This window comes from Pan paniscus, chromosome X, assembly GCF_029289425.2.
Source record: "Pan paniscus chromosome X, NHGRI_mPanPan1-v2.0_pri, whole genome shotgun sequence".
Classification (NCBI taxonomy): Eukaryota; Metazoa; Chordata; class Mammalia; order Primates; family Hominidae; genus Pan; species Pan paniscus.
Genome location: NC_073272.2, coordinates 152,019,908 through 152,044,581, shown reverse-complemented (window position 1 = coordinate 152,044,581; position 24,674 = coordinate 152,019,908). Strand labels below are relative to the sequence as shown.

Below are 24,674 nucleotides of genomic sequence, written 5' to 3'. Positions count from 1 at the left end.
GAGTGCCTATTGTGTACCCAGAGCTCTGCTAAGTCTTAGGGATACAGTGGAGACCCCAACAGACACATTTTGTGTGTATGCATGTGTGTGTTTGTCCCTGAGCTTACTTCAGTAGGAGAGACCCGCTGTAAACAAGCTCATAAAAAATGCCCAAGATAATCATCAATGAGTGAGCAGTGTTGTGAAGAGGACAAAGCAGAGTGATGTGCTTGGGAGGTGGGGTGGTGAAGAGGATGTTGTAGATGAGTGTGGTAGAGCTAAGCCTCTTCAAGGATGCACACAGCGCTTTCTGGAGCAACAGGTGAGGATGCTGCTAGTGTCTGGCATCAGCTTGGTACACAAATCTTTGCCATTCCTTCTCCTTCTGAAGCAAATCAGAAGGGTCTAGGGAAAGAAGATGAAGTCCAAGTATGCTTGAGACTCTTGACGTGTCTCCCCTGAAGAGGGGCATTGCCCCTTCCCCTTCCCCCTCTGTGCCTTCTCGTGTCTTCTTCTGCTATCACCTGGTGCCAAGTCTCCAGAAAGAATCCGCCATCCAGTCTCAAGGAGGTTTCCAAAGCCTCCTCTATTCCAGTTGGTCCCTCTCACACTCAGCTTCTGGGGCCAAAGCGGGAGCCACATTGTGGCAGTGCCCCCTTGGGGTTCAGAGAAAATTCTCCAGTGAATGTCTCCGCCTGGTCCTCTGTTGGCGGGTCCTCCCTGCCCCCAGATACCTGGGAATTTGCCCTGTGGAATACCTCACATCAGAGCTTGCTGGGGAGACCCCTGTCTCTCTTCTTCTCGGTGCCAAGGAAGGTGCTGAGTTACCCGGCTTCCTTCATATGACAAGACTTGTATTCCGAAGGACTGAAGAGTGTGGGCTGAGAGCTGGGAAAACCAGAGAGGGAGGTTGAAGCCAGGACACTTGGGGAAGCAATGGGGTGCAACAGGTGGCGGGGAGGAAGCCACGGCTGGAGAGCACAGTTTGACCCCGCGGCGTGCCAGCGGGCAGGAGGGGGTCGCCTCTGGGGCGTAAGCACATCCAGCCCCACATCTTGTCCCTGAAGCAGCTCCCTGCCGGCCACAGCCTGGGGCCGCGGGTTTCCTCCGCCCAGGCCGCGCGCCGCGGGCTCGCCGCCTCCTCCCTCCGCCTCCCCCGCCCCTGGCTGGCTGGCAGCGCCGCAGTGGCGGCGTGGGGACGGGGGGCCTCAGCAACCGGGCTCCCGCCTGCTTCCCGCGCCCGCGCGAGCCTCCCCCGCTCCCCACCGCAGCAGCCGTCACGTCGTCGGAGATTTCCATCGGGGCGGGCCTGGGGCGGGGAGCGCGGGACGGGGCGGGGCGAGTGGGAGGAGTGAAAGTTGGAGCCCAGCAAAAGCCTCCACACCGCGCTCAGTGCGGCCAGAGCGTGAGCCGCGACCTCCGCACAGGTGGTCGCGCCGGTCTCCGCGGAAATGTTGTCCAAAGTTCTTCCAGTCCTCCTAGGCATCTTACTGATCCTCCAGTCGAGGTGAGTCTCCATCCCGGGACCCGGGAGCCCTTCGCGCCCAGCTCCCTCTCCCCGGGAGCAGGGACGGCTCCCGGGACCCCAGCGGCCCCGCGTTCCTCGAGTCCCGCGCCCGCTTTGCCCCGGCCCTACCGCGGGCTGGCCGAGTCCCGCGTCCCCTCGATGCGCGCCAGCCTCGGCCCGCCTCACTGTAGGATGGGCTCCCGGGGTCCTTGAAGGGGAGCTCCAAAAGGAAGACAGGACGCCGAAAGGAAGACGGGACTCCAGTTCGCGGATTCCCGCTCTCAGAAGCACTGCGGTGGCCTGGTGACAAGCACTCCTCGGAGTCTTGCGCAGGAACAGGGGAGCGGCCCCGGGGTGACCGGCCAAGGCAGGCTTCAGCTACTGGGGGGCCGGAGGTGCATTTTGAGAAGGGGGTGCGCGGGCCGAGGGAGCTTAACTGCGCCAAAAATGTGTGAGTGTTGCCTCGTGTGTTCTCTGCTGCTCACATTTTTTTTAAGAGTGCCTACTGAGTTCCAGGCACTGCGCCAGGCAACTCTGACTTTACTTGCTTCCCATGCCGCTGCTCCTGTTGGTGCCAGTCTCAGGCACGAGCTTTGGTTTAGTCTAAGGGTTCCCGCACCAGCTATGCCCCCTCTCCACCGCTGACAGCCTCCCACTTCCTTAACTCATCCCTAGACACCCTGCTGGGCCTTGGGCAGACTGGAGCCAGAGGCCAGGAATATTATTCTCCTCTGAAGTCTGTGGTTTGGGCCGTAGATTTCAATCCCCTTCTCCCCTTTCGGGTTTCCCTTGAACAACCATCTTCCCTCACACCTTCTCCTCGCCCTGAGACTTGGCTAGGAGGGTCGTGCCCTGGATTTGTGGCTTTTTGGGGTGGAAGATGACTGCTTCGTTTTGTCGTTGTTGTTTTGAGATGGTTCCTGCTGTGTGTGAAGTGTCACAAATTTGCAAGCTTCCTGATCTGTGGAGCTTTCTCGAAGTTTCCATGGCACTGGGCTTGTGTCTTGTTTATCTGTTCTGGGGAGGTGGGGTGGCTTCTCTCCCTACCCCAGATTGCGTTAGCTCTTCAGAGAAGGGGATGTGTAGCTGCTTGCTGGCTCACTGGTGCCCTGGAGTCGGGGTGGCTTCTCTCCCTACCCCAGATTGCGTTAGCTCTTCAGAGAAGGGGATGTGTAGCTGCTTGCTGGCTCGCTGGTGCCCTGGAGTGGGGCTAGCCTCAGCAGGGGCTTGATAAATGTTTTTCTATGCGTGCTAGCAATTTCCAGTCATCCACATCCCTCAAAATGGGATTTGGACTAGTTGAGAAAGCTGACGTGGTGACTGGCTAGGGCAAAAGATGGCTCTGGGGTGGGGGAAATAAGAAGGGGTGGTCAGAGAGGAAAACAGCAGGGAAAAGGGACTGGGGAAATGGAAACTACCCTTCAAGCATAGCAACCTGTGGTGTCAGGAAAGAGCTGAGGAGGTGACAGTGGGGTGTACTGGGCCACACTGAACCAGAAGACCTCTCCCTGGTCCAGGCTTAGCCTCAAATTAGTTGTGTGACTTGGGGCACAGTCCTTCCTCTATCTGGGCCTCAGTTTGTCCATCTGTAGAATGAAAAAAAGATCTGATTTAGAAAAAAATCCAACATCTTTTCTTATGCGCCCCCCCCCCCCCCCACTTCTCACACCACCAACAGTCGACTGTTTGGGAGGGGGTAGTGCAGAGATTCAACTTCATGCCGGACCATTATGTCTAGAGACATGTGAATGTCTGAAAAACTGCCCTGGAAAATCCCACTATTCCAATGTGTGAGTGTTTTTCAAGTTTTTATTCTGTCTAGCCCCGAAAGTGAGCTTAATGGCTGGCTGGGGAAAGGTATGCATTGTCAGCAGCTCTTCAACCCCCAAGGACCTCAAGATGAGGTTTTGTTTTGTTTGTTTATTGTTGTGTTGTTTTTTTTTTAACTGGCAAAAGCCAATTTTAGGATTAAAGCCACCTTATGACCCTCTGATATCATTTTTATTGCAGACCTAGTCTAGGGGCAGGAGGGCTGTGGTGGTCTCAGTGCTTTCAGGTTTATTTGTTTGCCTCTGCACTTTTAAACTTGGGGCAGCGGGGAGGATCTCGTCCATGGATTTCAGACATCTGGGAGGGGCTGCTTCAGGCGTTTAGGTGGTCCTGTCTGGCAGTGCTCAGTCTACCACTGACTGCCGGTTCTGATTGTGCCACGTTTCCAGCCACATCACTCATTTTACAGGGTCTCAGGTCTCCATTTTTCCTCCTGTCTTCCCATAGTCACTGGCCCTTATCTTTTGAGATGGATGGGAGTTTGGCCTCAGGGAAAGAGGACATCTTCTAGATATGGCGTTTGAAAGTAGAAACTGTATTTTCCAAGCCCAGTTCTTCCCTCGCCCACAATGGGAAGTAGCCACTTCAGACATGAGAAATGGTGTGGATTTGGCACATCTGTATGCCACTTAAGCAATTCTAACAGCTTGAAATACTGCAGAAAAAATGCATTTTGCTTCTTAAGTTGGCAGTCCCTTGGTCCGCAATACAGGGGTCATGCCAACGTCTCTTGCCCTGTTTACCCCTTATTTTAGGAAACAAATTGCCTTATGGCTTAAAAAAATCCTTTTGGAAGTGTGACGTGCCGGTAGAAAAGCATAGACATCATGAGTGAACAGCTCAGTGGCTTTTCACAAGTAAACAGGCCCGTGTAACCAACACCTAGATCAGGAAATGCAGCATTGCAACCCCCTCACCACACACACACACACACACACACACACACACACAGAGACACACACACACACACACACATGCATCTCCAAAATGCCTGTCCCCGTACACTTTCCTCCCCAAAGGAAACCACTCTCCTGCTTTCCAGTATCACAGATTAATATGGGACGATGGCTTTTAAAAAGACTTTTAATTATAATTTTTTAAAGACATATAAAGGTAGGGGGAACAGTGCACGGAATCTCCATGTAGCCATCACCACCCCCATTGTTTGTGAACTCATGGCCACTCTTATTTTCTTTTACCCCACCCACCCTCCAATTCCAACTTAGATTGTCTTGAAGCATATCTCAGACATCATATCATTTTATATGTAATTGTTTTAGTATGTATTTCTAGTCATTAATATTTCACAAACATAAGAAAATACCATAATTACACCAAAAATGAAAGAATAATTTATTCATGTCTCAACTGTCCACTCAGTGTTCAAATCTCTCCTATTGTGTCATAAATGATTTCTGTTTGTTTTTCAAGAGTTTGCTTTTAAATAAAATAAGATTCAGATATTAGCAAGTGGGGCATTTTGATTTTTAAAAACACTTTTTATGGAATTAGAACATGTATACAGAGAAGTGCTCAAATCATAAGTGTACAGCTGATGAGTTGTCAGAATATGACCACAGCGGTGTAAAGAAAGCCAAATCAAGGACCCGAATGTGAGCAGGACCTCAGAAGCCCCCTTTGTCACTGCCTCCCAGCAAAGGCAGCACTATCCGGACTTCTAACACCATCGGTGAGTTTCATACCTTGGCAGATGGCCTTTAACATTTTTGTTTAATTCAATTATTCTTACTAATCTTCTTCTTTTTCTTGGCTGTGGTGCATGGCTGTGGAGCTCAGGGTGGACTCCTGTTGGGCAGCCAGTTCCTGGATGGCTGTCTGTGGGTGGAGGACTCCCGCCTTTCCTGTTTAGACACCCACAAAGGCTGCTCTTTAGCCTCCTTCCCTTCATCCCCTTCCCCTGCCCCCAGTGCAACGAGTATTACACAACCAACAAAACCGCAAAATATTCCCACAATTTTCTGGTCCTCTCTGGGAGAGGCCGCTCTGGCTTTCGCAAGCATTCCTCTCAGCCCTGGCCCTCTGCCTGCTCCTCACTCCCGGTTGGTGCTGGTCAGGCTGACTAGAGGCCAAGGCTAGTCACAGTGGGCCAGCGCTCAGACATAAATGCCCTCTTCATTTCACGTGTAACATTCTTTTAAAATCTAGGTCTTGGTTTTGTTGATTTTTTTTTAAATAAAAGAGTGATCATAAAAGAGGGACAGCATAGAAAGTCCCCAAAGAGCAGCAAGGTTTAAAAGAAATTCACAAGCCTAATCTGTCACTGTCTTATAATTTGCTATTACCAGTCACAATTTAACTAAGTTTTGTGTTGAAAACTTGTTTTGGTTTGCTTCTGTCCCAAGAGGCACTAGCTGGGGCCCCTACAGAGTGCAGGGCAGAGCTTCATTTTTCGTTTGAATGTTCTAGGGTCGAGGGACCTCAGACTGAATCAAAGAATGAAGCCTCTTCCCGTGATGTTGTCTATGGCCCCCAGCCCCAGCCTCTGGAAAATCAGCTCCTCTCTGAGGAAACAAAGTCAACTGAGACTGAGACTGGGCGCAGAGTTGGCAAACTGCCAGAAGCCTCTCGCATCCTGAACACTATCCTGAGTAATTATGACCACAAACTGCGCCCTGGCATTGGAGGTGAGGAGCAGAACGACGTTCTTCCCCTCCTAGAGGGTCCAGGGGTTGAGGGCATAGGCATGGAGAATGCACCTGGGCAGTAACAGAGGGTGCCATGCTCATGGACAGGAACATCTGCTATTGACCTGTCAGGTAAGAGATATTAACTCTATTCTCAGCAGTGTCATTGACCTTGATCAAGACTTTTCCCTTCTCTCGCCCTCAGTTTTTCCAGTGGTAAAATGAGAGGACTAAACTAGATTGTTGATCTTCAAGATGTGTGTCCAATTCTTAACAGTCCGTGAGCTTGGTTTTGCCATGAAAGAATAAATAAAAAAATAGGATTAGATGCTGAAACTGTGTGGTCCAACACTTACTTGACTCCCCTTTCATCCCCTCTGACCACTTCCTCCCCTGTCCCATGCGCCTGTTTGACACTTACCCTCTGCTGCTTCTGCTTCCCTTATAGAGAAGCCCACTGTGGTCACTGTTGAGATCTCCGTCAACAGCCTTGGTCCTCTCTCTATCCTAGACATGGTGAGTACTAAGCTTTTTTAGTACTATTTCCTAGCCCAGGGGCTGACCTATGGGACCTTCCACAGACTTCTGCTTTCTGCTCTGTACTTCTGTAACAACTCCAATAATTTATTTTCTGGAGGGAGGAAGGGATTTTTTAACCACTGGTTTGAGAATGAGACTGGAAAAGTAGCAAGGTAAGTCCCTTGCTACTTGAAGAGGATCTTCAGAATCATGACCATATCTTCCAGTTTTTTCATTCAAAATAGAAATAATAAAGCAATTTTAGACACCACAATGGACTGCCTCTTTTCTTCTGATAATTATTGTATGGACATAAGTGTAAAGTTACTAGCTCTTGCTCTAAGACTGTTCTATATTTTTGCTCTACTTCCTTCTTTCCTTTTCCACTCGTATCATCATAGTGTCAGCACTGCCCCCATTTAGCTTTCATCATCTCCCACCTAGAATACACCTACTCCACCTACTAAGTTGGCCTCCCAAGTGATGCACCTCCTGCAGTCCCAGCACTGCTTACTACATGCAGTTGAAGGCCCTCCATGGTTGTATTCCTCTTCACCCTTTTAGAGACCACGTGCTTTGGTCACACTAGAATATTGGTGTTCCCAGACCACCTTGTACCTCTGAGCTTTCATTCAAGTGATTTTCTATTTGGTATGCCATTGTTCCACTTTCTTACTTGTCAGCTGCCTTCTTTTTTGGTATCTAGCTCAGACAGCATCTCATTCATGGCATCTCCCCTGACCTCCACACCTGTTAATTGCTCCTTTCTTTCTCACACCACATTCTTCTCTTTGGCAGTTACATCTTTCCAGCTTATATCACAGGTGTTTACCTGATCTTGCCTACATCATTTCATTGTAATTATCTGTGGTATGTTGGCCTTGCTGTCTTCTCCATGAACTCCTTCATGTCAAGGGCTCCATATATGTTAGCTAAGCAAATGAGTGATGAATGATGCTCTGCAAGAATCACTTGCATCTGCAGAGCCTGACACTGAGGAAGGCTTTGGTAAGCAACTCCATCACAGCCACAGACATGGCTTGGCCCAGGGCAAACAAAATTTTAGCATACTCACAGGTACTCAAAAAGTGCCATGTGACTGGGTGAGTTAGAGCCTTGGCTCTGAGATGGGCCTTGCAAATAGACCCTCAATGCTAAGTTAACCTTCATGGAAAATCAAGGTGTTCACATAGGCTAAGTGGAAAAGCAAGGTTCCCCACTCCCAAACCATGAGGCTTTGGCTGCCTGATTCTTCAGGCACACTACCTATGCATTACTATGTAACAAATTATCCCCAAAACATAGTGTCTTAAAACAACAAATAATCATTATCTCACAGTTCGTGTGGGTCAGGAATCCAGGCATGGCTTAGCTGGGTTCTCTGTTTCAGGGTCTCTCACAAGCCTGTAATCAAGGTGTCAGCTGGGGCTGGAGTCTCATCTGAAGGCTCAACTGAGGGGGGATCCATTTCCAAGACCACTCACAGGATTGGCAGGATTCTGTTCCTCTCTGGCTGTGGTCTGGAGGTCTCCCTCCATCCTTGCCATGTGCACCTATCCACAGGGTAGCTCACAATATGGTAGCTGGCTTCTTTCAGAGTGAGGAAGAGTATGAGAGAAGGTGCTCAAGATGGAAATCACGGACTTTTTATAATCTAATTTTAGGAGTGACATCCCATTGCTTCTGTGATATTCTCCTCATCAGATGCAAATCATGAGGTCCATCCCAAGTCAAGTGTAATCCCTGTCAAGGGATTACAGAAGGGCACAAACACCAGGAAGTGAAGAGCACTGGAGGACATCTCAAGAGTCTGCCGGCTACACATGGTCATGATGTTCTTCTGTTAGAGCAACTCCTAGAATTGAGTTGCTGAGAACTAACAAGAACAGAAGCATGAGAGCAGATAGATGTTTTTGAGTTTCTGTCTACATTTTAAAATTGGTGGGGTTTTCTTGACTCTTCCCTTGATAATCAGATTTACTTTTTGCTGCTACCAGTGCGTTTACCACTATGAGAATTGTAGTCTCCTTTTAGTCTTGCAATTTACCTTTTAAAAATGGGTATGAATTTAGCAATTAATTTTGCTAGCATTGTTTATAAACGAAGAAGCACTAAGTTCTGTGCAAGAACCAGAGGTTGAGGGCTTCTGGTCCCACCATTGTTGTCACTGTTGACCCTTTCAGGTCATTGGTGTAGGAGTGGGGAAAGTGGCTCACGATGCTATTCTAGCTGGGCAGAGAGCCTCCTACAGCAGTCTCTGCCTATCCTCTTCAGCATGCCAAAAGCCAAATGTAGTGCTCAGTCCACAGTAACCTCATGGCTCCCAGAAATTTGCATAGCTATTTATTTGTTCCTTTCTTCTAGTTCTCTGCTCCTTTGGCTGACTAAGGCACTGCCAACCTGATTTGGAAGTAACCGGTCTAATTTCCACAAGCTGGTTTGCCCCTTCTTTTCTAGCATGTCAATCTCCACCCAGTTGGTGGTGGCTAAATTTCCTTAGGTGGAGTGGAGAGAACCACACACTGACAAATGGAGCAGGGGGCGCTAAGATGCTTTGGTTTGCTTTCTGGGTGAGACAGAGCATCCTGTAAAACTGCAGAGTAGTGGAGAATTTGTGACTAAAATCTCCTTGCTGTTTGGGAAACCAATTTCTATCTACAAGAGCCCTTGTAGCAGAGCAGTAGCCCCACTCACAGTAGCTGAATGCGCTGTCTCTCCTTGCTCCATGGCTATTCATGCTGCCAGCAGTGGCCTCACCTGACAATGCTTATTAGGATATAGTCTAATAACCCAGCAGTCACCAAACCTAGCATGGAACACAGGACTGGTTCAGAAAAGAGACAACAACTTTATTTTCTTTGGCCAGTAAGGTGGCACTTTAGCCTGAGCCAAGTGTCTTTTGAAAATTCCAAACCCTCACATGTGGTGTTAAATTTTCCTGAAATGCCTTGCCTTCTACATGGTTCCAAATAGTTCTTTAAAGCTGTGGGAGGTCCCTGTTCTGTGGTGTACTTGGTAAGGAGGGGACACACGTCTCTGCCACATAGTCACAGAACATACCAGTACCCAGTACATTCTTGTCTCCTTGGATCCTCATGACAGCCTGCATGGAAGCCAAAGCTGCCGTTAGGATATGGATCCCTGTTTTACATTTGAGGAAGCTGAGCCTTCTCAGAAATGTGAGTCCCAGCATTGGGTACATAGTTGGTGTAGTTGCTTGAGGGGAGTTTCAACACCTTTCAGTCAGATGTTGTTTAGAAAGCAGGCCTTGTCCTCCAGGAAGGAAACCTGAGTGCACAGTTTTGTAACACCCAGTCTGAGATTAAAAGGCAATGAACAATCTGGGAATCACTGCCCATCATAGCATCGATAGTTGCTAACGCTTTTTCTTGCTGTGGTAATTATCGCAGTTGATTCTAGTTCCAAAACACTGAATTTCTAGAGTTTCGGCTGAGCTAAAAGGGATGTACATCGCAAGCTCCTTTGTCAAACTGGGGAAAAAGTGAACTGTTAGTTATCAGTTGATATGTAATGAACTTACAGTTGTCGAATAGAAATTAAATGCTTATTTGAAACACTTCATAACATAGAGCATAAACACAGTGTGAGTGCAGAGGGAAAGGCTTCCCACTGGCTACCAAGCAGTTCACGAGGCCTGGGAATGAAGGAGGCTCTGCTGGCCAAGTTTAAACTGCCAGCCACTTGGGACAGTAGAAACACTTGGAAGACATTTGTGGAGGCAGGTGGGGCAGGTCGGGGTCAGAGGCTCTCATTCAAATGGGAGCCAGGCTCTGCCAGCTCTTTTCTGTCTGCTTCTCTGGCCTACTCCAGGGAACATTCTCAGTCTTCCCTTCCATGGCTGGCCCCCAGCAGTTTGGTGGCTGCTTTTACAATCTTTTGTCCTGGGCAGCAAAGGCAATCAGGGATTTTCTTGATTTCTTCCCCAAGGGCCGTGCCCGCCTCCATGGTTGTGGGTATTCATTGTTTGATGCACAAGAAGTCAGCGGAAAGACCTAGGGATTCTGCAGAGAAAATTGGACCTTGGTACCTAAAGAGATTGTTGGTGCAAGTGAAAGCCATCCCAGGGCCAGGCTGCCATTGACTATTTGTGTGACTTTGGATAGCCCCCTTTCTCATAGAGCCTTAGTTTCCTTATCTCTAAAATAACTCAGAGTTCTGCCTTGGCCTGCTTGTGGTACTTGCTGTTCGAACTGCTTGGAGTTCTATTGCAGTAGGGTTTTTTTCTCCCTTCACCACCAGTGGTGTACATTTCTAGCTTCTTCCTATTCAATATCATTGTTGATGTTTAACAGACATTTTATGGGACAGACAATATCTGGAGACCGAATAATCACGGATATATCTATGCACACGAACACACACATTCAGAGGTTACAGGTGCTTATTTGAAAGGAAAAACAAAATAAGCAAAATAAAAAAAGATTCTCCTTGTTTAAAAAACATGAGACTAAATAGAGGTTTCTCTCGTGACTCAAAACACTCCTTTCCCCCCCAGCTCCCCTGAGATGGAGTCTCGCTCCATCACCCAGGCTGGAGTGGAGTGGCACGATCTTTGCTCACGTCAACCTCCGCCTCCCGTGTTCGAGCCATTCTCCTGCCTCAGCCTCCCGAGTAGCTGGGATTACAGATGCCTGCCACCATGCATGGCTAATTTTTGTATTTTTAGTAGAGATGGGGTTTCACCACGTTGGCCAGGCTGGTCTTGAACTCCTGACTTCGTGATCCGCCCTCCCAGAAGGCTGTAAAACCTCCCAGAAGGTTTTAAGGAAGCATAAAAACAACTGGATAGTTGTGGTGACACACAAACCTTAAACATGTGCCTCCCAAAGTGCCGGGACTGCATGCTTGAGTCATGGCGCCTGGCCTCCACAACACTTCATTTTTATTATAATTCTGGAGAATGAAGGATTGGGGTTAATTAACATTGGTGCTCCCCAAATAAAAGCTGAAAGGGGAAACTCCACTGTATGCAATCAATGGTGTGTGTGCTTGTAAATTTTTAAAACAATTTTGAGCTGGGATCTTTGATTTACTATGGAAACGTGGGGACTGAGAGGGTGTTGACCTGGCTGGAGTAGCATCACAGCCTACACAGGAGCAATAAGATGAAGAGCCCAGCCCATGGAATTAAGTCACCATCGCCTGTCTGTTTCTAGATGAAATGTATCCTCTGAGACTGTGATCTAGTTGGGAATTATATTTTATTTTGGAACACCTGGAAATAGAAAACTCCTACAGCCAAACTCATGCCACCTTCCTCTGTACAAACCTAAGTGGATTCCAAAGGGTCCATCTACTTGATAAGCCCATCACAGAATAGCATGGAACCTTTGCCCACTGGTAAAGGGAGGGTGTCAATGTCAGCTCTGGAAACAGGGCAGTTGTTTTGAGGAGGAGGGCACTTACAAATTATTTATAGTCTCCCATTTAACAAAGAGGATAACAGAGAAAGATACGAGTTTTAGCCAAGGTCACAAGAACATTTATTTAAGACTTTGATTATAAATGGAAACAATTCTACAGAAAAAAAAAAAGTGAGACTAATTGTCACAAGAACATTTATTTAAGACTTTGATTATAAATGGAAACAATTCTACAGAAAAAAAAAGTGAGACTAATTGTCACTAGAGTCTAACAGTTCTCCTTGCCTCCACATTACCTTGAAATCATTTATTTGTAGGGCGCATTCAGTTTTCTGTAGTGTCAGTCAGTGTCTTCTGGATATTTTCTAATCTTTTTTTATTTTGACATAATTCCATGTTTATATTTCCACGTGTGGGCGTAGTGTACAGACATGTCATTTTTAGTGATCAAGTCCTATGTTGTCTTATCGTTTGCCTAAGTGAAAGGTTCTCTTATTCTCACTTATAAGGAAACATAAAAACAACTGGATAGTTGCGGCGACACACAAACCTGAAACATGTGCTAATGAAAATCCTCAGAATCTATAACGTCAGAGCTAACAGTACCTTTAAAGATCACCAAATCTCACCTATCCCATTGTTGTGTTCATGTTGATCATGTATACCTAGTGATCATAGGCTTCCTTAATTCAACTGCATTAATCCAGTAGTCTTGACTATGGTGTGACCAGGAAGGTGCTCTAGATTTCAGTTTTATCCAGTAGTGTCTTTCAATTTGCTCCATGTCAGTAAGATCTGCATGGACCATAGTCACATTTGCCATTCTGTTGGGCAACACTTTCCCAAAGTGTGGAATCATTTTAAAGTGTGTGGTTGACCTTGTAGGATAAACACAGCACAAAGTGAGTAGTAGTGCTATGGACCAAGTACTAACAAGTACTATCACACTTTGGTGAAAAGAATCGCCTGTGAGCAGACTGTCAGTTGACTGTGCAATCCTTGCAGATCTATTGGTAAAACAAGTGGTTGGGTTGTTGAAGCTGAAAACTTTTAGTCATGAATGTCTACCCTAGAGAAAAGACTCAGGAGGGCAAGATTGCAGTCTTCAAGTGCCTTTCCTTGATTCAATGTTGGCTCTGATTTAAGATCATAACCAATTTAAGCCACTGTCAAGAAAGAATAAGAAATGCCCCATTAAAGATATGTGTCAATTGTAAGATGCACCCTGACTTCAGAAATGTGGGAAAAAGACAGATTCAATGACGTATCATTTCTGGAGATCTCTCCTCTGGAACTGAAACTAGACTTGCTCTATGTGCTACCTGAGAGCACAGTGGGGATTATAAGAGAAAGTAGTAGGGAGCTTTGTTTAAGGCAAACTTTTCTATTGTCCTGAGTTGTGTGAGAATTGTGTTAACTGCTGCATGATGTGAGGACCTAGCTCCCCTTGCTCACGGTAATCAAGCAGGGCATGACTGACTTCTCATTTGGGATCATTAGGCTTGGTAACCTCTGAGTTCCCTTCTAGTTCTGACATTGGAAGAGTCTTTGAGCAGAGAGAAGGGACCTCATCCCACTCCTGCTTCCTGGTCTAGTGCTCAATGCATTCCACCACATTGCCTTTAGGATTCTAGGTTAGGGAGTGGCAAACAATATGTTTGCATGTGAATGTCCTTTTTCTGTTCATCCCCAAGTATGTGCTTTTCTGTCCTTCCCACCAGGAATACACCATTGACATCATCTTCTCCCAGACCTGGTACGACGAACGCCTCTCTTACAACGACACCTTTGAGTCTCTTGTTCTGAATGGCAATGTGGTGAGCCAGCTATGGATCCCAGACACCTTTTTTAGGAATTCTAAGAGGACCCACGAGCATGAGATCACCATGCCCAACCAGATGGTCCGCATCTACAAGGATGGCAAGGTGTTGTACACAATTAGGTATGTCAAGCCTCTGGAGTCTCACTTCCTGGAATTCTCTCTCCCCTTTTGATAATTTTAGATAAAGATCCATGGGCAGAGATCTCATCCTGAATGATACCTCTAAGGGCCTGTCCAGCTTTCCTAGACCATGAGCTCAGCCCCCTTATGTAACAGATATAGAGGCCTCAAAATAGAAAGATATTGCTTAAAGCCACACACCAAGTTTGTGGCAGAGCTGGAACTGGTACTCAGTTACTTGGCTCCGAGTCCAGAGCTCCCTCAACTAGGATGTGCCAGTATGACTGCATTATCTAGACAATTCCATCCTAAGTGGGCACTCGATGTAAAGATACGTCCACAGTGGTGGAATTGTTCAGGCAGAGCAGCAGCACGGTAGTGGCAAAGGTACCTAAGATCAAGTTGGATACTTGAATTCCCAGCAGGGGAAGGTTGTGTGTGGGGGATAGTAGGGAGGATGTTGGCAGGTCCTGGAAACTAGGCTGGGCGAGAAAACAAAAGCCGATCGAAGTTGCTCCATACGTTTCTCTAATGATGGAGCCCAGAGTAACCAGATACTTCTAAGCTGTTTGTTTGTTTGTTTTGTTTTGTTTTGTTTTGTTTTCTCTCTTGTTATCTCTCCTTTGAGCTTTTTGTCTTAAATTCTAGCGAGGTCCAGGCACGGTGGCTCACGCCTGTGATCCCAGCACTTTGTGAGGCTGAGGCAGGCAGATCACTTGAGGTCAGGAGTTCGAGACCAGCCTGGCCATCATGGGAAAACCCTGTCTCCACTAAAAATGCAAAAATTAGCAGGGTGTGCTGGCACTAATTCCAGCTACTCGGGAGGCTGGGGCATGAGAATTGCTTGAGCCTGGGAGGCAAGAGGCTGCAGTGAGCTGAGATCACGCCACTGCCCTCTAGCCTGGGTGACAGAGTGAGACTCTGTCTCAAACAAACAAAGAAAAAAATTGACTCTGGCCATTCATTGGTGGTAGTCCCTAGACCAAAGTTGGGTGGATACGGAAGTGCTTAGGGCCAGCCTAATGAGGCTCCTTTCTCCCTTCCAGGATGACCATTGATGCTGGATGCTCACTCCACATGCTCAGATTTCCAATGGATTCTCACTCTTGCCCTCTATCTTTCTCTAGCTGTGAGTACCTTCTTAAGTTTCTGGGGCCCCAGAAACATGCTGGGCTCCTTCTTTTTCTCATCCTTGCCATTTACATTTTTCTGCCTCTGCTTTTCTTCTAAAATGCTGCCAAGGTTGTGCAGGACTTCCATCCTCCACCCTCATTTCCTTTCCTGCCAACAATACTGTGTTGCTCATCCCTTCCACGTGCCTCTGAAGTGTATCTCAAGTATGTCTGCTCCTCTCCATCTCCACTGGCACTACCTTGGTTTAGGCCTTTGTTATCTTCCACCTGGACTTTTGCCACATCTTCACTTTGAAACTGCACATGTCCAAAATGAAATTCATTGTCTCCTCCAAACCTCTACCACCAAAACAAGTGTGTTGCTTCTGGGTTCCCATCTGTCTCATTGAAGAGGACCATCACTCACCCGGTTGCCCAAATCAAGAACTTTGATGTTCCCTCTCCCTCACCTCCTGCATCTAATCAATCAGCACATCCTGTTGGTGTTTCCTCCCAGTCTCTATCGATGCTGTCTATTTCTCTGCACCCTGTACAGCTTTGACTTCCACCTGCATTAATTTAATTCTGCCTGGATTACTACACTGGCCTCCTTGACAACATGTTGTCCTCACAGAAGGACCAGAGTGACCTAGCTGAAGGGTCACCTAGGTTGGGTCACTTCTTAGTCTCGAATCTGCCGTTAACTCTCATGGATCAATTTGAAATTCCTTAGAGTGAACCTCAAGGCCATTCATGAACTGGACCCTGCCACCCAATCCTGTGCACCTCATCCTCTGTGAGCTAGCCATCCTGAACTTTTGTCCTTTCCACAATACACCAGGTGTTTCACCTTTCTATACTGCCCCTTAACCCCTTCAACCTCATTCTTATTGAGAATATTTACTTGAGTTTCAAGATTTAATGGGAATATCACCTGCTTTATGAAGTCTTTTCTGAGTATGTCCCCAAGTGATCTTTATCTACTTTGTTTCCCTGCTGTTCTGTGGACATAGGTTTTTCAGAGCTCCTCCAAAAATCACAGTAGTATACTCACTGTCTTATAAAATTAAATGTGATTGCTTGAGTGTAGGGTTCATGCCTTGCTCATCTCTGTATTTCTGGCCCAGGGCCTGATACTGAGGAATGCTCAGTAAACGCACTCATTGAATGGACTTCAACAATGAGGTAAGAGAGGCAAGGTCCCACAGCTGGTGAGGCCAGAGACAGGACTCCAAGGCATTGTGCAGGCTGACTTCATGCTATTGGAGACCTCAGGTGGGCTTCCAAGTCTCATAAGACCCTCTTTCTCACATTCCTTTCCAGTTTCCTATCCTGACAATGAGATGATCTACAAGTGGGAAAATTTCAAGCTTGAAATCAATGAGAAGAACTCCTGGAAGCTCTTCCAGTTTGATTTTACAGGAGTGAGCAACAAAACTGAAATAATCACAACCCCAGTTGGTAAGCGTGCCAGGGCTTGGCGGAAGTCCAGGAAGGTGGTAGGGATAATCGGAGATGGCCATCCATACAAATGCTTTGCAGTCATCCCATGCAAACATTGTAAGACATGGCTCCTGTCTTATAATTGCTAAGCACTTACAACTGTTTGCAGAGGAAACTGAGACTTTGTAACTATGTCTCAGTCTCATCTGCAAAGAAGTAAGTGCTTTGCCAAGCTCCTTGAGAGGTTAGGTAAGTAGATAAAGTTCTGCTGCTGTCAGAATGTGCAGCTGGCTTTTTCATGCAGACCCTTCAGTTTCGAGGTTACAACACTGACCTCTTTGGATGACTTTGGGGAATGGAGCTCATGTGAGTTCTCCATACCCAGAACCAATCCAGTCTGGTTGAATGGGAAGCAAAGTCCATTGTAGTGGGAGGTAGAGGCTAGAGTTCTAATGTCAGCTAGTTTAAGGCTGGGAAAGTCTGGAGGAAGTTACAGCAGCTACACTGGCTGCTGCATTGACATTTATCTTAAAGGAACAAGTCTGAAAAGCACAGATTCTTATCAAAGGCTTCATGGTGGATTCCACATAGACATAGTGGCCACTGGTTTTCTGACCTTTTCTCTGACAAAGACTAAAGGGGAAGGTCCTGGGTATCTTACACTTCAGCTCCCAATTAGATGTGAGCATCTTCACTTATGTTCCTAGGTGATCTGAATGAGGAGCCAAGGGACCTCCCCAGGGTAGCTCCCAGAGCAACCCTGGAAACACTCTTCACACATCCTGACCAAGTTCAGGGCAGTGAAGGCACTGCCCTCATCGTTTCCAGAATGTGGATGGAGCCAGTCACCCAACCAGCCATTTGTCGTGAGAGGCATCTTGTTCTGCTACCATGTGACTAGGGAGAAAATCTGCTTTTGTTTCATTTATTGAGTCAGTCTCTGGATGAGGGAAAGCTCATGCTCATGTGGCTAGAGCTTTGCTTGCACAGTATTAGGCAGGGGCAGAGGGCTGGCCTACCTTAAAAATACTTGCCCTTTTTCTTGGGGACTCTGGGGAAGCAGTTTTACTACCTTTGACTTGGGAGCCTTGCTCTTCTGCCAGCTAACCATGGGCCTGCCTCTTGGTTTTCTGCACCTCAGCTTTTCCCGGATAGGTGGGGACCCATCATCAAAAGTGACAGAGAAGATAAGGCCCAGGGGCTTTCAAGTCACTAGTGGTTCCGTTTAGTAGATGATTGTGCATTGTTTCAAAATGGTGCCCTAGTGACTACAAAGCCCCAGAGCCAGCATCATCATCAAAGCAATGACAGTAGGTAAGCACCAGACCTCCTTGGGAGTGAGGAGGATTCTTGAGGAGAAAAGAGGTCTTCTTTCTCCTCTGCTGGAGACTAGTTGATCTGGAGACGTGGTTCCTTCAATGTCAGAGTTATCTTTGGGACTGGTCTCAAACTCTTCCAGTTGGGCCCTGGGGCAGGTCTCTCCATCTGGAGCATACTTACGTGCTCGGCGATTAAGGGTTCAGAATGCAGTGGTAGCCTGCTACTCTGGCCATCTTGGACCTTGATCCAGAGAATCTCTGCTTCAGGAGGTTCAAAGAGAGTCCAGCCCTGCCTCCAGAGAGAGGCTTGCCCTTCACTGATGGCTGTGGAGCCTCTGATGGAATATTATTGCTGGTCAGGAATTCACTGTCTTACAAGGAGGTTTCCTTCTCCTCTAGACAGTTCTGTTCATCAGAAAACTCTCCCTGTTCTTCTGAAATTGGAGTCTCTGGAAGTTCCACACATTAGGCTTAGTTCTTTTTCCTTGGAACTATCCAGGTTACATTAGTCCAGCCACTGTTTCACAGGGCCGAGATTAAACGATCAACATCATCATTCCCGGCATGGATCATAGTCTGTTGTAGTCTACATAGCCCTAGTTTATTTTTCTTCCCTTATTCTTCAAAGCTTTGGGTCCATTCATTCTTCTAGTCCCAGTCCTCTGGACATGGTCTATTTAATTGTGTCCCTCTGACACTGCAGTGACCAACCATGATCTGGTCAAAGAGGATAAGAGTTTGAGCAGAAAACCATTTTTAGCATATATTTTTTTGCTTTGGTTCATCAGCCCCAGATATATTGTTTTCCTTACCCGTGCTTCTCTCACTCCTCAAGAAGAAGAAAGTGTGTGTTAGCATCTTTCTCTTGTCCTTCAAGACAAATTGGCATCTCTTGACGAGCGGAGAAGGTTCTTTTTTGGCCAGAATAAATAAAATTAAAATAGAATCATCCAACAGAATAATAAATCTTCGTGCAACAAGAATATATTATATAAACCCAGCAATTTTGCAGGGCCTGGGTATAACTAATTAGAAGTGTCTTAAATTGCAGTCAAGATCCCACGGCAAGAGGACTTTTGATAAATACATTCTGGCCAGTAGGCAAGTGCGAGGGTGGTCCGTGCAGCAGCTCTGGAGGAGTTCTATCCCAAAGCTATACTCAACACACAGGTTTCCCACTGACAACAGGTCGCTCCCTTGCCTTCTTCCAGAAGAATCTGAGAAGCTTTGCTCCTTGAGTTTCAGTGCTGCCAAGGTGAGTAGGAAAGGCTGCTCTTCTCATTCAGCTCCAGCCCACCCAGACCTGCTGGGCAGTTGATCCACTTTCCAAAATAGGAGGACACACGGACAGGTTAGTGTTCTGATCTGCTTTACAAAGCTGTTGCCTGACAGGAGCAAGAGTTGCTGAGTGTCTGCTGGGTTCCAGGCTGTTCTGAGCTTGGATGGGCAGGGGCTAAGCCACAGGGCCTGCATGAGCCCTGCCTTGAAGGGACTTAAAAGACGACCTAATTATAGGCCTAGGAATTTTACAGTATTGCAACTGCAATGTCATGCTGAAAGTGGAAAATGATGTCCTGGGCTCAGAGAAAAGCCCACACCAGCCCGGGAGTCATGATAGTAGCAGAGTGCTTGGGGAGGGTGTGTCAGAGCATAAAGCAGCATGAATGCTACAAAAGAAGATGCCAACTAGAGATATAGGTTGTCATCAGGTCCTGGAGGAGCCATGACCGTCTAGCTGAGAGCCATGACCAAGGACACAATGTCCAAGTGACTGTGAGGACCTCAGTCTGCCCTGTGGATGTGTATGCCACAGACCTGACTTCTGGAGGGCTGATTGAAATGTTCATTTTAAGCTTTTTCTTCTCTTTTCCTGAAACACTCAGTTTGGGTTAGGACATAGACTAAGACCAAAGAGTCCAGGGTTAGAATCTTGGTGTAAAATTGCAGGCCATCTCAGGAAATCTGTGAGCAGATGGGATTGGCTTTGGGTAAGGTGCGTGTGTAAAATGTCAGTGGGAGCCGGGTCATGGTGGGCCTTTAGCATCAGATTCCAGAGTGCAGATAGTCTATATAGCTCATGTGAAACAGGGAGCCACCAAAACTTTGGGGAGCAGGCTAGTGCCGGTTTTGACCACCTGTGGAGCAGTGCTCACTCACTAAGGCATTTTGCCATCACATGAATGTGCAGAAAGGAGGCCAAAAGCATTCTGTGCTTCTCCACCACAGCACAGACTTCCCTAGTCTCATTTGCTGAGAGTAGACATTCTGAGGGCCAGCAGTGCAGGTGTGATGTGCCTCAGAGGGTATGAAGCACTTAGTCAGCCATCTGGATATCAGCTGCGTGGGCATGATATCTAGAAGGCTAATTGATTTTTTCACTTTCACCTGACTCTCTTGCCAACCTGCAGAGACAGACATTGGGTGTAGGACAGTGAACTGAGAAGGAAGCTATTAAGATTCTGGCCTTGGCTTAGCTCTCAACTGGCCATTGGTCTTGCAGTAAGTCTTTTTTCTGGGCTTCTTCTGGTCCAATTTGTATGTATTGCATTGTCACATCATGCCTCTATCCTAGGGAATACTGTGAGCTGAAAAATGAGACCCTTACTGTTCACGTCCTGCTAAGGGGGACCGTCGTGTCAGCACTGTAATGCAGTGATGTTTTTTGTGTCTTTCAGGTGACTTCATGGTCATGACGATTTTCTTCAATGTGAGCAGGCGGTTTGGCTATGTTGCCTTTCAAAACTATGTCCCTTCTTCCGTGACCACGATGCTCTCCTGGGTTTCCTTTTGGATCAAGACAGAGTCTGCTCCAGCCCGGACCTCTCTAGGTAAGAGGAGAAACAGGTATACGCATAGGCACATGGCTGGGAGTTGGCTGGGCCAGGGCAGAGTTGCCTTGTCATGGAGTCTTTTAACCAATGTCGCACATAGGTCAGGAGCTGAGCCCATCACTCTTGTGCTCTTGCAGGGATCACCTCTGTTCTGACCATGACCACGTTGGGCACCTTTTCTCGTAAGAATTTCCCGCGTGTCTCCTATATCACAGCCTTGGATTTCTATATCGCCATCTGCTTCGTCTTCTGCTTCTGCGCTCTGTTGGAGTTCGCTGTGCTCAACTTCCTGATCTACAACCAGACAAAAGCCCATGCTTCTCCGAAACTCCGCCATGTATGAGCTGGGTATGGGAGTGGTGGCAAGGCTTTGGAGTGTGGAGACGTGCTAGCAAGGGTACTGGGGTTGTGGCACATGGGTGGTCAGCTTGCTGAGTGATGGAATGTTACCCAGGGTGGTGGGGGGGTTGAATCAACTTCCTGATGTCATGGTGAGAAGTTGGAGGAGAGAAGCCAAGATATGGTGTGCCAAAGACAGTTTCCAGAAAATCCGGAGGCAGCGCTTAGACTTGGGTTATCTTCCCTTGACTTTTCCCCACTTCTTTCCTTGTCCATTTTAGCCTCGTATCAATAGCCGTGCCCATGCCCGTACCCGTGCACGTTCCCGAGCCTGTGCCCGCCAACATCAGGAAGCTTTTGTGTGCCAGATTGTCACCACTGAGGGAAGTGATGGAGAGGAGCACCCGTCTTGCTCAGCCCAGCAGCCCCCTAGCCCAGGTAGCCCTGAGGGTCCCCGCAGCCTCTGCTCCAAGCTGGCCTGCTGTGAGTGGTGCAAGGGTTTTAAGAAGTACTTCTGCATGGTCCCCGATTGTGAGGGCAGTACCTGGCAGCAGGGCCGCCTCTGCATCCATGTCTACCGCCTGGATAACTACTCGAGAGTTGTTTTCCCAGTGAGTTTCTTCTTCTTCAATGTGCTCTACTGGCTTGTTTGCCTTAACTTGTAGGTACCAGCTGGTACCCTGTGGGGCAACCTCTCCAGTTGCCCAGGAGGTCCAAGCCCCTTCCCAAGGGAGTTGGGGGAAAGCAGCAGCAGTAGCAGGAGCGACTAGAGTTTTTTCTGCCCCATTCCCCAAACAGAAGCTTGCAGACTGTTTGTCTTTGCTGCCCTCTCCCCGACCTGGCCCATTCACTGAGTCTTCTTAGCAGACCATTTCAAATTATGAATAAATGGGCCACCTTCCTCTTCTTCAAGGAGCATCCGTGATGCTCAGTGTTAAAAACCACAGCCACTTAGTGATCAGCTCCCTAAAACCATGCCTAAGTACAGGCGGATTAGCTATCTTCCAACAATGCTGACAACCAGACAATTACTGCATTTTTCCAGAAGCCCACTATTGCCTTTGTAGTGCTTTCGGCCCAGTTCTGGCCTCAGCCTCAAAGTGCACCGACTAGTTGCTTGCCTATACCTGGCACCTCATTAAGATGCTGGGCAGCAGTATAACAGGAGGAAGAGATCCGTCTCCTTTGGTCAGATTATTATGTTCTCAGTTCTCTCTCCCTGCTACCCCTTTCCCTGCAGATAGATAGACACTGGCATTATCCCTTTAGGAAGAGGGGGGGCAGCAAGAGAGCCTATTTGGGACAGCATTCCTCTCTCTCTGCTGCTGTGACATCTCCCTCTCCTTGCTGGCTCCATGTTTCGTCTGCACTACCAATTCAATGCCCTTCATCCAATGGGTATCTATTTTTGTGTGTGATTATAGTAACTACTCCCTGCTTTATATGCCACCCTCTTCCTTCTCTTTGACCCCTGTGACTTTTTCTGTAACTTTCCCAGTGACTTCCCCTAGCCCTGACCCAGGCACTAGGCCTTGGTGACTTCCTGGGGCCAAGAAACTAAGGAAACTCGGCTTTGCAACAGGCATTACTCGCCATTGATTGGTGCCCACCCAGGGCACACCGTCGGAGTTCTATCACTTGCTTGACCCCTGGACCCATAAACCAGTCCACTGTTATACCCGGGGCACTCTAACCATCACAATCAATCAATCAAATTCCCTTAAATTTGTATGGCACTGGAACTTTGGCAAAGCACTTTTGACAAGTTGTGTCTGATTGGAGCTTCATGATAGCCCTGTGACATCTTTAGGGCAGGATTCTTATCCCCATTTTGCAGATGGAAACCCTGAGGCACAGATTTCTGTGGGACTGTGGATCTCACTGGAAGCTATCCAAGAGCCCACTTTCACCTTCTAGACCACATGATAGGGCTAGGCAGCTCAGTTCACCATGATTCTCTTCTGTCACCTCTGCTGGCACACCAGTGGCAGGGCCCAGAATGGCGACCTCTCTTTAGCTCAATTTCTGGGCCTGAGGTGCTCAGACTGCCCCCAAGATCAAATCTCTCCTGGCTGTAGTAACCCAGTGGAATGAATTTGGACATGCCCCAATGCTTCTATATGCTAAGTGAAATCTGTGTCTGTAATTTGTTGGGGGGTGGATAGGGTGGGGTCTCCATTTACTTTTTGTCACCATCATCTGAAATGGGGAAATATGTAAATAAATATATCAGCAAAGCATTCAAGGTGTGGCTGGTTTCTCTGGTGTTCAAGTTTGTTCTCAGCCCAGGTTTTAAATCTGAAATCCATGACCCAAATATTTGCTCCCCTCTCCCATCCATAATTTCCAGACCTGCCAGGCATGGACCATGTACCCTTCTCTCATTAGTAAGGAATGGGAATGAAGGGAGAAGTGCACCTGGGTATGTGGCACCCTTTACAGTTTCCCTTAATTGCTCCTATGCCCCTGCTGGCTCCGTGTCCCTTTTGCCTTGCCTATCACTCTAGCCCCCCTTATCAGAACTAGACGGTTCCTAGGGACCACCAGACTCAAGACATTCCCCTCCTCTACCATGGAAAGATGAGGATTCTGAGGCACAGAAAACAGGAGATACTTGTCTCCTGTCACACAAGGACTTAATAATGGAGTGGGACTGGACCTTAGAAATGCTAATACCCTGGCCAGGCTTGGAGCAAGCCTGGACACCTTGGATTATTCACCTTTCAAAATAAGAGACTCTAAAGGTATGCTGGGAAGTGTGGCCCTGGCATCCTGTGACACTTCTAACTCTAAAGGAACTCAGAAACAATAATGAGAACCAAAGAGGAGACAAAAAGGCTATATTTGAACAGCCATTTTTGCCAGAAAGCCTTTAGAATGATGCTCAAACACTTTGCATGCAAGAAACTCACAGAAAATATAAGGAACAATTTTAGAACTAGGAAAGTAGTTCCTCACTAAAGATATAGGGAGGAAAAAAGGCAGTGTGGCTCTTAGGCAATGTAGACATGCAAATTTGTAAGCAGTCATATTTAAACGGATTTTGAAACACAGAAATAGTGCAAACCAGATTTTTTAATCACACTGTAATAAATCTACAAATACATAAAATCCCTACATCGGTAAATTTTTAGAAGCTCACATAAATAGTTATTTTGAAAGGAAAAAATTAAAATCATAATTAAGTGCATAATATCTAAAAAATAAAATTAATGAATGACATGCAGCCAACACTGCACTTAGAGAAAAATTCATAATTTAAACATTTCAATTACTAAACACAATGGAAGAAAACTGAGTTAGGCATTGATAACTAGAAATTGGAAAAAGGATAAAAACATTATACATTAGAAACATTTGGAGCGTTAAAGGAATTTTAAAAATAAATAGCACGGAACCAATTAAGCATTTGAAAAACAAGAAATAAAGCTAGGCCCCTATGTCTCTCCTCATCCAAATTACAGATGAATCAAAAATTTAAAAACTTTTTGAAAGGAAACCATAAAGACACTATAAGACAATATGGGTGAATATGTTTATATTCCTGGAATGGGAAAGGCCCTTCTAAGCATGACGTAAAATACCAGAAACAAGAAAGGAAAAGATTGAAAACAGTGTTCATATTAAGAAATAATAACAAAAAAAGGAAAAAAATGTAGAGTAAAACACACTTTCACATTTTCATAGGTCAGGTTTTCTGGGAAGCAGTCTTTGAGACCAAGATTAGAAGGCAGGAAGTTGGTTGAGGAGTGCTCTTTGGATCCCTGCCTTTGGGAAGAGTGCAGGGAACAAGGTCAGGTGGAGAAGAAATTGGACTATGATGC

The 24,674-nt window shown here is 46.8% G+C and overlaps 1 protein-coding gene and 1 non-coding gene across 3 annotated transcripts; both read left to right on the top strand.

Annotated features, from left to right (window-relative positions):
- The first annotated feature begins 1,338 nt into the window (after positions 1-1,338).
- GABRE (gamma-aminobutyric acid type A receptor subunit epsilon) lies at positions 1,339-23,090 on the top strand. Of its 2 annotated transcripts, none has more exons than XM_063601659.1 (9): positions 1,339-5,006; positions 5,744-5,961; positions 6,412-6,477; positions 13,586-13,806; positions 14,853-14,935; positions 16,242-16,379; positions 20,356-20,508; positions 20,649-20,848; positions 21,132-23,090. In XM_063601659.1, the coding sequence occupies exons 2-9, from the start codon at positions 5,932-5,934 to the stop codon at positions 21,513-21,515; spliced, it is 1,275 nt and encodes a 424-aa protein (XP_063457729.1). In that variant the 5' UTR covers positions 1,339-5,006; positions 5,744-5,931; the 3' UTR covers positions 21,516-23,090. The 2 variants fall into 2 exon arrangements, with proteins under 2 accessions (XP_063457729.1, XP_003804567.2); XM_003804519.6 differs by having other exon boundaries at positions 1,348-1,486; positions 6,410-6,477.
- Positions 17,560-17,640, top strand: MIR224 (microRNA mir-224). Its single transcript, NR_106585.1, has one exon. It is a non-coding gene; the product is annotated as a microRNA mir-224 (primary transcript).
- Positions 23,091-24,674: the final 1,584 nt, after the last annotated feature.

Bases quoted from the DNA above. Each gene is read 5' to 3' on its own strand.
- GABRE (XM_003804519.6), top strand. From the start codon at position 1,431: ATGTTGTCCAAAGTTCTTCCAGTCCTCCTAGGCATCTTACTGATCCTC. The intron at 6,478-13,585 runs GTGAGTACTAAG...CCTTCCCACCAG, and splicing joins CTCTCTCTATCCTAGACATG to GAATACACCATTGACATCAT. The intron at 20,849-21,131 runs GTATGAGCTGGG...TGTCCATTTTAG, and splicing joins CTTCTCCGAAACTCCGCCAT to CCTCGTATCAATAGCCGTGC.